At 38.9% G+C, this 12,759-nt stretch overlaps 1 protein-coding gene across 1 annotated transcript in view; it reads left to right on the top strand.

Annotated features, from left to right (window-relative positions):
- The window catches only part of SH3BGRL2 (SH3 domain binding glutamate rich protein like 2), a 38,695-nt gene that overhangs the window by 20,789 nt on the left and 5,147 nt on the right, over positions 1–12,759 (top strand). Inside the window, exon 3 of the mRNA XM_039569023.1 lies at positions 12,470–12,550. Within this exon, the coding sequence (XP_039424957.1) occupies positions 12,470–12,550 (81 nt within the window). The remainder of the gene's footprint in view (positions 1–12,469; positions 12,551–12,759) is intronic.

The following is a 12,759-nucleotide window of genomic DNA, read 5'->3' as shown; positions in this document are numbered from 1 at the left end:
GTTGAGCTTTCTCCAGTAGAATCTGAATTAATGGGGCAATAGGATCAGGTAAGGATCATACAGGGAAAATTCAGTTCATTCTTCTGTCAGTCCTAGAGCTGTCTAGGGGATTCCCTCCAGGAATGTAAAAACTGGTAATGTCACATGCTTCATGTACAGCCTGTTGATGGTAAAGTGCCTTGTTGAGACCACTGTAAGCTGGGGATTTGTGGTATTCTTGCTGCTTGGGTCTAGTCTAAGCACAAAAATTCAGTAGGAAGTCTTTGGTGCAGTAAATGAGAACATTGGCTAGACTGAGTTATATTGTTATTGTAATTAAGCTCCTCTGCTGCTGTCATGGTGTAAATTTCATTTATGCTCGGAGGGTCTTTATGCAATCAGAGTGTTTAGGATAAATGAGCACTATTTGCTGTAAATCTGACACCAGGTTGATGGGTGGGCTGTTTTTTTGGTGTAAGCTTCTCCATCCACCAGTGCAAGCTGAAGCAGTAGCCTTTGATATATACATCCAAACTGGTTCTGGCTTAGTCCCTGCCAGATTCAACAGTGCTGCTCAGATCTGATGAGAGCCTATTGACTGCAATGCAACTGTTATCTTAGTACAGGAAGCACATTAAAAATGATTTAGGATCCTCTGCAACAAACAGATTGGGTATGATGCAGCAGCTAACTGGCTTCTTGAAGCAAAGTATTTAACATCCTTCCCATGTGCTTTGTATTGGCCTTACTTGTTTACCTCAACAGTATAACTCTTATCTTCTTACTTCCAGGTAAGGTAAGTCAATCAAAGAAATGTATCTGGGACGTGGAAGGGAATTTTACCCTCCCTTATGGATCAGCCCCTCCCTTACAAATAACAACCTTTATATTGTTCTGTGTGATTTTAGTTTGCCTAGGAAATGCAACATTTTAAGCTGTTGTTTCTTACCCTTTCAGATTGCCTTTATAGAATGTTTTAACCTAGTCTTAGAAATCGCTGTTTGGAATTAGCAAGGCAGAAGATGTCATGCAACATGTGAGATGATTTCATTAATCTGTCTGCTGAGCTGATAGCCATTTTGGTTGAGCAGAGTTAATCCTATTACTAGACTTCACTGTCTGTATGAACATCTATAAAGAGTAAACATGCTTTGAAAGAAACTATATTTTCTAGGATGAAGGGGAAAGTATGTGTGGGATCTCCAACATTCATGAGTTCACCTGCTGCATTAATTAATGAAGTTCTTAGGTAATAGAGTGGAGCGAAACATTATGCAGAAGGCAAAGGAGATTAGTGCTGGAAAGGGGGTAAAATATTACAATTAGATAAAGTCAGCAAATCTTGCACATCTGGTCTCTCTTTGTCATTTCCACAGTGAGTGTTTTCATGTGTTTATCTTGACATAAATAACTAAAGCAGAATCCCTATTAAGTAATTTAAATTGAAAAAAAAACCCACTGAGTTTTCTGTTGAGTTTGAAATTTGTAGTTTATAATTTCTGATTTGTGTCTAGTCAATTTTTAATCCACTTTTCTCTATTAAAAAACTCTTTCTGTTTTTCTGCATTCTACAGTCTTACCACAGACTTTCTATGTACTTATTCTGGCTTATGCATTGTTGCTGACAATTCACACTTACGATACAAACTGGTCAGGTCCATTGCTGTTCCTCTAAAGGTATGAGGGCTAGACAGTGCAAAGCAAAATAGGTACACTTTTTCTTTTGGTCATGTTATTTCAATAGAAGTTCACAAGCATATGATGTCCATGACTCAATGTTATGTTCATAGCTATACTGGTTTTTCTGTGTTAGTATTAGCATTAAGAGTTTTGGGATTTCTTTTCTCCCCATTTTCTCCTTAGTAGAAAACCTCAGCAATGTACAATCTTAGAAGAGATTTTCCTGGGTAGATCATCACCATTTGAAATAATCACTTTTCAGGATGTAACTTCAGGCTAGAAGAAGTTTTTGTCTTTAATGGTTTCAGTAAGTATCCAAAATGGATTTGTGTCTACCATTTGAACATCTGACAGCTCATGTAAGAGGGGAGAAAGGTACAAAAAGATGATCAATGTTTACTGGTTCACAGAGTGTCTTGTACCACAGGAGGAGGGATTCTTCTGGTACCAAGGGACAAACTCCACATTTCGAAGTGCGAGCAAGACCTTGTGGTTTTTCTGAATTGATGTAATTGCAGATACATTAACCATTAATCTACCTTCTCCTTTTCTCAGTCTTCTGAGATGTACTGACCATTTTTCAGTACCGAGTTATGCTAAAACATTTTGAGATAAAGTACTTGGCAAGAACAATTTTTATTTCCTGTGAACAAGATAAGAGCTGCAAGCACATGAGAACACAAATAATTGTGTTAACACACAAGTGCTATGTTAGAGCACCAGCAATATGATAATTTACATCTTTTTGTGACTTTACAGTCTGTTGTTTCATCTTAGTGGCATTGCTATAAAATTGTGTGTGAGAGGAGCGTGTACATTTCAGACAAATCGGATGCATGAACCTGCTTGTGAACTTCAGTGACATGGCTCTTGGGTATGTGAGTATCTACATAACATCCTTTTACAAGGTTCTCTACCCAGGCAGCAGTGCCCTGCAGCAGCCCAACTCTTTAAGCAGTAAGCCAGAAATGCTGGAAAACTGAATGTCTGAAATTAGGCCTGTGCCTCACACCTCCCTCTTCTTGAATTCTCCACAGCTGCATACAACTCTTCTTAGACTAGAAGTGACTTCTGGATCTTTCAGAAGACTGGAAATATGCACTTTGCAGTGAAACTGCACTGTTGTGAAGCTGCAAGTTAACACTTTGACCAGTGACAGTTTTATATGCAGAAATCTGCCACTGAAGGGAGATTGCCTGAAATTTAGGCCAACCAAAATTAAAAGGAAATCTGTCTCCGGGTGGGAATTTGAGCCTAAGGGAAAATACTTACATAGCAGGCTGACTCTTTTTTTTTTTTCCTTTGAAGCTGTTCTTATGGTTTAGAGTGTTATGGTAAGTCCTGGTAGAGTGCCTAGTGGGCAACAGTAGAGACAGAGATATGTGGTATTTATTGTCCTTCCCTGAAATGTAATATATGGGTGTCAGCTCCAACAAAACAGCAAAGGCGTATAGACAACAAAGAAATAAGATAGGCTGCTGAAAGAGGTGCAGTGTTCTTGGGAAACTATTCAGTGCACAGACAATTATTGTGGCACTCATTTCTTTGCATTGTTATGTATCATTCTCTTCTGTTTGGTTTTTTTTTTTTTTTAAGATCATGGAAAGATGCATACATGTTTCTTTTTCTTCCTTTTTTATAGGTGTCACAAATAAGTAACTGGTCACTGATAAAAGAAAGAAGAGAATTTAACAAAACTGGCTAGAGGCCACCTCAGATTTTCTGCCCTGGCCTGTCATTGGGGAGTTTGTTATTAATCATGTGCCTACAGGTACAGAGAGCTTGAACTCTTGTCTCTAGATCTTCAAACAACGTGGCAGAATTCACCTTTGCATGCCTGCTGTAGTGTGTTCACTTTAGGAGCTAGAGCAGTTGTGAGGCTAATTTGGTATCCAGCAAGTCTACATTTGATTCTCTGCACCTTTGGAGATGTCTTATCTGATTCACTTAGCACCTTATTGGTCCAGGTCTGCTTTTAGAAGAGGGATGATCTCACTAGATAAAAGTTCATGTGAATTGCTCAGAGATCATATAACAGTTGTTAATGGTTGATGGTGCTAAAACTTTCTTGACTAATTATTTTTGCCATCAAAAGCAGAGTTTCCTGTATGCAAATTTAAGCTCTGTGTGTGAAATTGTTCTTAATTACCTTTTGCAGTTGTATTGGAGCAGTTTTGGGCTCACAGGCATCCACAAACCCTAGGCTGAATGTGACTAGAGGCCAGTGACATGCACTGTTTATCTTCCTGATTAAGGCCTTGTCTCAAATGAGGAATGTAGAAGGCAGAGCTGGTGTTGGAAAGCAACCCCTGCCCAAGAGTCTTCTCTATGATAGGAAGATTCTGTTCAGACCATTTGCAGGGTCTGGTTATAACTTTCAGGCTATGCCTGTGCTTTTGCTATCCACTTCTCCATTGCTTTTGTGTGTCCTGAGGAAAAGAGCTTTAGTTCTGTGTAATACGTACTTTATAGAGGGAAGTGTGCTACCAGAGGCAACGTGTAGAATAGCCAGCTTGCCCAGTGTCAAGGTTTAAAAAGTAGAAGCTCAGCAAGTAAAAATAAAATAATCTGAGAATTTTATCTTCCTCGGTGAGGTCAGGACTCATTTCAGTAATGTATTGTAGTGCTGCTGTTTACCCTGAAGTGGAGAGAGAGCACATTCTTGTTGAACACCATGGTTTTTATTTGAACTAAATAAACTTCATTAATAGCTGTTTCAAAAGGAAGTAGCAGGTATTTTGTAAATCATCCCTTCACATAAAGATGGTAGCTGTCAAAGACATCTCTGGAAATACCTTGCTCTGTTTGCAGATTTTTTTATTTCCTAAATATAATAATGTAGGGTGTTAATGTATTTTAAAACACTTAAAAGGGACTGGTGTAAAACTAGAATTGTTACTTTTACAGGATGTAGTAGAAAATAGTGCACATTTCTTTTTCATTTTTATATTCATTACACTGATATTCTGCAAAACTTATTAGCAAGTATGACATAATTATTAACAATTTTTGTTTAGGATCCTAACTCTCCTTTCCATGAAACAGAAACTTCCTATTGTGCCATGTTTTCTTGAAGAAACAGGTTTTATTATTGAAGATGTTGTGCCTACTTTAATTAAAGTCCTTTTTAAAAGGCTAGTTCTAAAATTTAGGATCAATGATATATGAGGAAAGGCCAAGAAATCTTAATAAGTGGCAGTAATACTTTGAAGTCACATAGTATTGCACAGAATATGGACGTAGCAGTATTTTGGAACAATGTCTAGAAAAGGCCATGGCTGTTGTCAGAGAACAACCAGGATGAAATAAGTAATTCAGTCCACTACTGTTCCACTTGTGTCCACGTTAAAACATGTGCATGCAGAGCTTCTGTGCAACATGGTCATTTTGTGTCTTTTAGTCATTACCTCATGTAACTACCATAGTTAACTCCCTGATGTTTCCATCTTTCTCAAATTCCTGTCGTGGGTCTGATTTGATAATATTCTTATCCAAACAATTTGTAATATGACATGATGAGCTGGAAAGGGCACAAAAGGTGGAGGTGACAGCTGTTGCCATCCATAATACTTACGGATTCTGCCACTAACTCCCCTGAATATTCCCCTACCCCAGGCAGGCATTGGGCACTAGTTTCGAGGCCTTCAGTGCTTGTCTAGGGGAAGTCCTGCTGCACTTGGACTCCCTGCCTTGGAGGTGAGGGACATAAGTTCTTAGATAGTTGATGTCTGTGTACCCTGACACCATTGCTGCATGAATGGCAAACATCACATCAGCCTGAGTTTGTCATGTCCTGTCCAAACAATAGAGCTGTGGCTGACATCTGCTCCCTTTTATTAAATCCTTTGTCTCTGGAAGGCTACAACTAAACAGATTACTGAAATAAACATCTGGCCTTTAGTAGAAGAGTAACAAGTTGCTTTGTAGAGTCAATTCTATAAGCTCTTTAAAAATCCTGTGCAGAGATCTTATCAGAAGGTTAGATAACGAAAACAGTCATGTTTAGCTTGTCCTGTGTTGTGCAGACAAGATCTTCTTTTATTTGTATATTTATATAATATTAAAAGAGACTCACACATGCACACACCTTCTCCAAGGAGAGCTGTGCTGTGTAAGAGTTTTCCATTGTAATCCTAATCTGATCAGTAAATGAATGTCATCTGTTCTGGAGAACTGAACTCCCTTTTCAGGGGGGATGTTAACAGCTCATTCTCAATGGCATACAGTATTAACTCGGTCAGTAGCCAAGTGCTGATTCAATGTGTTTAAATTATGAGTTCCTCGCTATTACTTGAAGAACCAATTATGTTGCCCCTTTTATAAGAATAGAGAGATCATAATCTTATATTAAAAATAGTGACCAACTTGCTTGTTTAAAGAAACTTACTGGAAATAATTTTCTTCACAGTTACTCTCTTTGAAACTTCATTAGATGTAATGTTGTCCTGATTTCAGTGCAGTAATGAAGGTATAATTGCTAATTGTAAGTGAAATCTACTTTGTGTTAATGTTTTACTTTGAACCAATGCCTTCCTGCTTCTGTTGTGTTCCTTGAAACCCAGCTAATAAGTTATGCTGATCTGTAGAACTTCCAATTTTAACTTTGGTGTGCAGTCTTTGGTCTCCCAGCAGTGACAGTGTTTATTTAAACAAGCCTGAGTGTACCTGCTTAACAAAATCCTGAGCCAAATTAATCATGGCAGTGTCTGTAATCACATCACTATAGCGATCTGGTTTCCCAGCACCAGGAATACAGCACACTCTAGTGATCTAGTGAAACTCTAGTGATCATCATGGCTGGGATACAGCTAGTGCTGTAGCCAGCTTGAGCTTTGTGAACTTGGCAGTTGCTGTTGAGGGAACCTATCCTGGAAGTGGGATTTCTAAAGAGGAGAGAATTCCCAAGGACCAGTAGTTTTCCTGCTGTAGTAAATTAGCATAAAACCCACATGAAGGCCAGAAGGACCTAAGACATTTGTGTCAGATTTCCTGAATGCTTGTCCAGTGTCTCAGAGATTAAGCTGAGGCTAGTTTTCTGTAGCATTTGGGCAGTGGATAATCTTTGGGATTTCTGCATAATGTAGACATTAACAAAGTTCACCTGTCTTTGATTAATCTGGTTTTAAAGAAGTGCAAAGCAGCCACAGCACCTCTTAGTTTCAGGATAAACTACAAAGATTCAAATTTTAAAAACAAAGCTGTGTAAGTGTGAGGCTTGGAAGCTTGGGTAGTTTTGGTTTATTTTTTTTCCCCTTTATCATCCTACTTAATGGACAACATCGCTTGGCTTTGCTGATTATTGGGGGTTGAAACTAGATGATCTTTGAGGTCCCTTCCAACCCAAGTAATTCTCTGATTCTATGATAATTTTAAAACTTTGTGTATGGTACACCTTAAGATTAATATAAATGGCCTTACATGTGTGAGACTGAAGGTCCATCAAGCCCAGTTTTGTCCCAGCTGTGGCCATAAGCCTAGGAAAGACCACAAGCAAGTCAAGATATAAAATGCTTGAGTATTTTCCTTGTCTCTAGTTATTTTTCGGAAATAAATGTCACTTTAACATATTTAGTAATTCTTACTACATTTTTCTTTCATGAACTTGAACCTTCTGGTGGAAACATTTAGCATCTTCTGGAAATGGATTCCATGTGTCATCTAGTACCAAGCGACCTGCCACCACAGTGAGCTTCCCAGCCTTCCTAGCCTTCCTCCCATTATCCTCTGGGGTAACTTTGGTCCTGAAGACCTTTGCAGCCACAGCTAGTCTCCCTATCCCAGTTTAGTCACTCAGCAGAAGCTGGGAAAGCAAAGCAGAGCTTTAGGCCACACAAGGCCAGCAAGATTTTGTTTGTTTATAGGTGAGCTACAGACAAGTAGCTCACCTACAGTGGCTTCAGTTTATTTTCAACAAAGCAAGAGCTTATTAGGTCAGCTAATCCACTTCCTAGCAGCTCATTGAGCATATTGAGCTGTAACTGTTCTGGTGTTAAAACACAGAGGCTGTATCCTGCTCAGGTTACATGGTGGGTGGGGGACCTGCCACCAACTTTAAGGGTGAGGAGCCATGCCTGAAGCAGTCAGCTAGTTGTTATCCTGTTAAAAAACCCTTTCTACCTTGAAATAGCTTTTTACTTACCTTCTTTATCCTCCTGTCCCTTCTTTATCCCCTCAAACCATCCTGAGACATATTTTTTTCTCCTGACATTCATCTTTTTTGGTAACATTTCATACCCTCGGTTATGGGATTTATCATCTGTATTTTTGGCTTTTCAGCTTCTCCAGAGGGATTGAGCATCTCTGCATCGCTGATGATTCACGTCCACTGTCTCCATGTCCTACTAGTTTTAGTACTCAGTTTTTAGTCAGTTTTAATCAGCTAGTGATGTTGCCAGAATTTTATACATTAGTGAAGTATGATTAGCAGCTCTGGAAAGCACCAAGCTTCATAATTTAAAACGCTACAGTTAAAATTATATTTGTACACATAGTTGCCTTTTGAAGTGGGGCAGTGGGTAGCAGTTTACCATACTTGTGTATTTTTAGGTTAACAGCTGCTCTCTGAGTGCCTTCCCTTGTCAGTGGGAGCCACTTCCTTGCACAGGGGCAGGACAGCGCTGCCCCACTGATCCCAGCAAAGCCGCAGCACTGCCTGGGTAGAGCTGCTTGGCACAGTGACAAGAGGGTTGTGGTAACTTGCTGCTGGTGGTGAAGTGTGGTGCAAAAAGAGGGAACCACTGCCTTGCCAAAAGCAGTGAATGGTGGCGTCCTTCCTCTGTGGGAGGGAGAATGTCCCACAGAGTTTTCCCAAATGGAACCCGTTGGGTCACCACTGGAGTTGGGCTCCTGCCTAGGTATGAAATTCTCAGCTTTCACTGAGCTTGCCCAATTTTCCTTCTTCAGCCTCTGCATCTACTGCTGGTAGCAGTGTGATGTTCTTTATTGAGATCATAATTTTCATGTCCTCACCCATGGTTTTAGTGTCTTTACATGTGGACCAAATCTGCACAGACTTCCTCTCCTTCTGATGGTAAGATCAAAGGCAGGGTGTTTTTGGAGCATCTTTTATCTCGCCTGTGTTACAGGAAAAGCCAGGGATGCCCACTTTGAACTCCTACCACATGCCAAAGCACAGCCATTGAGTCATTGAGATCATACTTCTCAATAAACTCTTAAGAAACTTCTTTGCTAAAGTGATTTCTTAAAATTTTTAGAGGACTATTATGCATTTTTATAACATTTTTTGTTTCACATTTGAATATTTTGAGATCATATGTTTTAATTGCAGACATCACTAGGAAAATTCTCCTATTTAAAATCTACTTGTACTTTATCTAAAAGCTTGATGTTTCTTCTCCCCCACCACCCATGAAAGTAAGTGTCAATAGCATTTAAATACATTTTTGCAATGCAGATATTTCAAAACATCAGGGAGATTGTTTCTGGTGGATAATTTCTTGAGGTTCTTAAATATTCAGGTCCTTCTAAAATGAAGCAATCCACTGGGTTTTGTGCTCTTTCAAACACAGACTTACTCAGTTTAGCTCACCATTTAACCTTCACAATTTTTTCAGTAAGTGAATCCAGGTTTGTTAATCAGTAAAAATGTGGGAAAAACTAAATACTAAATCAGGACTTGATAATTCTGAAAGTAAAATAACTACTACTTGAAAACAGCTTTTTATTATTAAGTTGCTTTACAGAGGTTAGGTTAAACAGATGTTCACAGATTTTGGTGGATTAGCTGAATGTCAAAGTCATTGTCAGAGCCACAGGTGCAGCCTATTTCCTTATGACATTATTTTCAGTCTCTGAGTCCTTTTCTGCTCTGTTTGCTTACCTGTTTATTAACAAAGAGTGAAAAAAACATGGTCCTAGAGTAGTGATACTTCTAGAGCTAATTGAAGTACTGGGATTAAGAGACTTCAGGAGAATGCCAGAACTTGAAAATGGTGCTGGGAGATGATGATTCACCCAAACAAACACAGAACCTTCCTTGGACAAACTGTTGAGAGAAAGAAATGTCTGGGGGTTAGTGAAGACTGGCCGTGTGCTTAGGAGGGAGAGTGCTCTTGGCAGGGACCCAAAAAGGTGTCTGCCACAACAGCTGCATGCTTGCAGGTTGGCTGCTGGTAGTTTACAAGGCTGTAATGGGATCTTCAGGCAATTTAGACCGGCCCTGATGTTAAAGAAAGGGTCCTTCTTCCTGTGGGTTGTACTCATCCGCTGCTGCCCTACCTTCAGCTCCAGAGACAGTGTGACTCACTTGTCCATGAACCCAGTGGAGCAAATGAAGGTTATTTCTCAGGTAGATCATGCGCTGTCTTCTCGTGTGTTGCTCATAGAGCCTGTGTCCCTCATGGGTTTTCATCATTAGAAGAGTCAGAGCAGACCTTTTTAGGTTTAATAGTGTCCATGCAGTTTTTGAAGTCTCATTCTTAGGGGTCAAGGGCTGATCAAACATCCTTCTGCAGAGCTTCAGTATTACTTATACATATATATATATATATATATATATATATATACACCTCTAGGTATTCAGTGATTATGTTGTCCCTTTTTAATCCATGGCACTGTTGGGATTCCTTTCAGTAATCTTTCATTTTACATCATGGCTTAGTTGATTTGCCTATTTTACTTGGATTTACTTTCTGGTAATTAATTGGAAATTTTTGTTGATTCGTAAGTTAACGTATGCCATGTTTTAAGAAGAAAACAACAAAAAGTCATCTTAAGAAGGTTTACTCTTTCTACTTATGTTAGCTAATATATCTGAGGACCATTATATACTCCTGCTGGCCTCTGTGTGCATTTCACAGATGTTTTTATTATAGAGGGTCAGGCTGGGAAATTGCCCCAATGCAGCTATGGGGTGTGTTTTTGGGGGGGCTGAGGCTGTTTGAATAATTATGCATCTGCAGAGTATCCCAGTTCACACTGATATAGCAGTACATCCTTATTAAAATGCTGAAAAAGCATCTTCATCTAGTGCACCATAAAGGTTTTAGGAGAAATTCCACTCACCTGTAGAATAGTTATGGATCTCATGGGAGGTGTATTATCCTTGCTTGGTGTCTATGTATTTTCTGTCCAAACAATCAATTTATGTTGGTGGAGGAAAAAATAAAAGAGTGAAGAGAAGTTAATTCTTTATCTACAAGCACACTCTTTCCTTAAAACGTTATTTAATGAAATACCTGTCACTCTTCTGCAAGGACATAATTTGGTGTATCTTATAGTTGGGTCTGGCAGGTGGAATGAAGAGCTGTTGGGGATTCACACTACACTGTGGAAATCCAAAGGAATTCTGGGAAGCAGAAAGCTTTCCCAGACCACTTTTGCTTCTTGCTTAGGATGTGAGAAGCCAAAATGTAAACACAAATGAATATTGGTTAGGCAATCTGCTTGGAAGATAAAAGAAGGTTCCTAATCTTTGCATATCCTGTGATTTCCTTCCAAGACTAACCACGTCAGAGAAAGATTTTTTTCTTTTCAGTTAGAGCTTCTGTTTATTGCCCATGGTCTCTTGTAATTGTGGGCTGTTTTGAGAAGTTAGAGGTTTAAGAGAATGCAGGAGTGGATGGAGACAAGTGGGCAAAGCAGCTGCTGCTGGGGGAAAATTGAGGTCTAATTTCAGGGAAAGCACCTTAATGTCCCAGCCAAATCCAGGACAAATTAACACTGAGAGAAGAGCTCTCAAAAAGTAATGAGAATAGATCTTAGGAGCCAAAGAAGTGCTAACTTTGGGGGTCAGGTGCATTGGGAATGGCTGTTGCACAGATGGGAATCATGTGGAGGCACTGAGACTGCCTGTTATTGTTCTATATTGAAAGCATGTACGTGCACAGTCAATATCTTGTTGAATACTTTCAAGTTAAGCATAACTACTAATCTTGAATATTTAAGAGATAATGTCTATGAAGTGATAAGCACATACCTGAAATTTCCAAACATTTACAGAGTATTTTACATGTCAGGAGTGGTTAAGTAAGGATTGATATTTCCATTTTGCAATTACGTGGTGGAGGAAAAGAGTCTAAGCTGGATGCTTTATCGTTTGCTAGTGGTTGTAGAAGAAATCTCTGCCAAACCATGAGGAGCACATGAAGCTTCTTGCCATGTGCCAAATCCATTCACTAAACTGTGCTCTGATTTTCCCTATTTTTTCCCCTTGAAAACTGAGTATTGTCAGCTCATCTGATGATACAAGAGTAGGAGGTGTCCAATGTAATAACCAAAACAGTATTAGTAACACTTTGAGATCAAAACTCCTAAAAGTAACTTGATAATGAAGCCTGTTCTTTATTTTTATATATAATGAGTTTAATTATGGTAACATATTTAACTATGTTGTTCAAGACTGAGATATAATTGATGATTTCAAGGGATACAGTGATGATGAAGTCTGTGTTCTACCACAGAAGGAATGAGGAATTCATCTGCCTTAAGACTTCTTGGGGGTTTCCATGTTAGGAAGTATTTTGTTTGCTAAAAGACAAAAACTTGGTCAGAAACTTATTGCATTGCCAGGCACTTACATACCTTTAAAATATACCCACAATAGAGTTTCTTTTGATGCAAGTACATGCTTATACTTTTCTGTCAAAGTGAGAGATGCTGAAGTTAGAGAATTGATGTGGTTTTCTTTGCCACTGTAGTCTGTAGTTTGTGATATCATCGCAGTTTAGGTTTGTATCAGTATTTTTCTGAGCATTATTACATGTCACCCTTTAGACTAATACAAGGTGTGGTAATATCAATTAGGAAAATACAAATACGAATGTTGACTCATCTTCTTTTAATTCTCTAGGATTACGATGGTTTTTTTGAATCAAAGGAGAGCAACACTGTGTTCTCCTTTCTTGGACTGAAACCAACTTTGGCATCAAAGGTCAGTGTAGTATTGCAGATTTTTCATGGAACTCTTGAAATGTTGAGATTGAATGTTTTTGAGTGGGGAAGGAATCCTGTGTGTTTGGAAGCACTGCTGCTCTGATCCATACCTTGTCCATATCAGCTTCATGCTAATGAAGTAATCAAAATGGTTGTAAGGAGAGTAAAGCATTTTAAATGAAAACAAGCATATATGTGGGAGTAATT

Source organism: Corvus cornix, chromosome 3 (assembly GCF_000738735.6).
Source record: "Corvus cornix cornix isolate S_Up_H32 chromosome 3, ASM73873v5, whole genome shotgun sequence".
Classification (NCBI taxonomy): Eukaryota; Metazoa; Chordata; class Aves; order Passeriformes; family Corvidae; genus Corvus; species Corvus cornix.
This window is presented reverse-complemented; position numbering and strand designations above follow the sequence as displayed.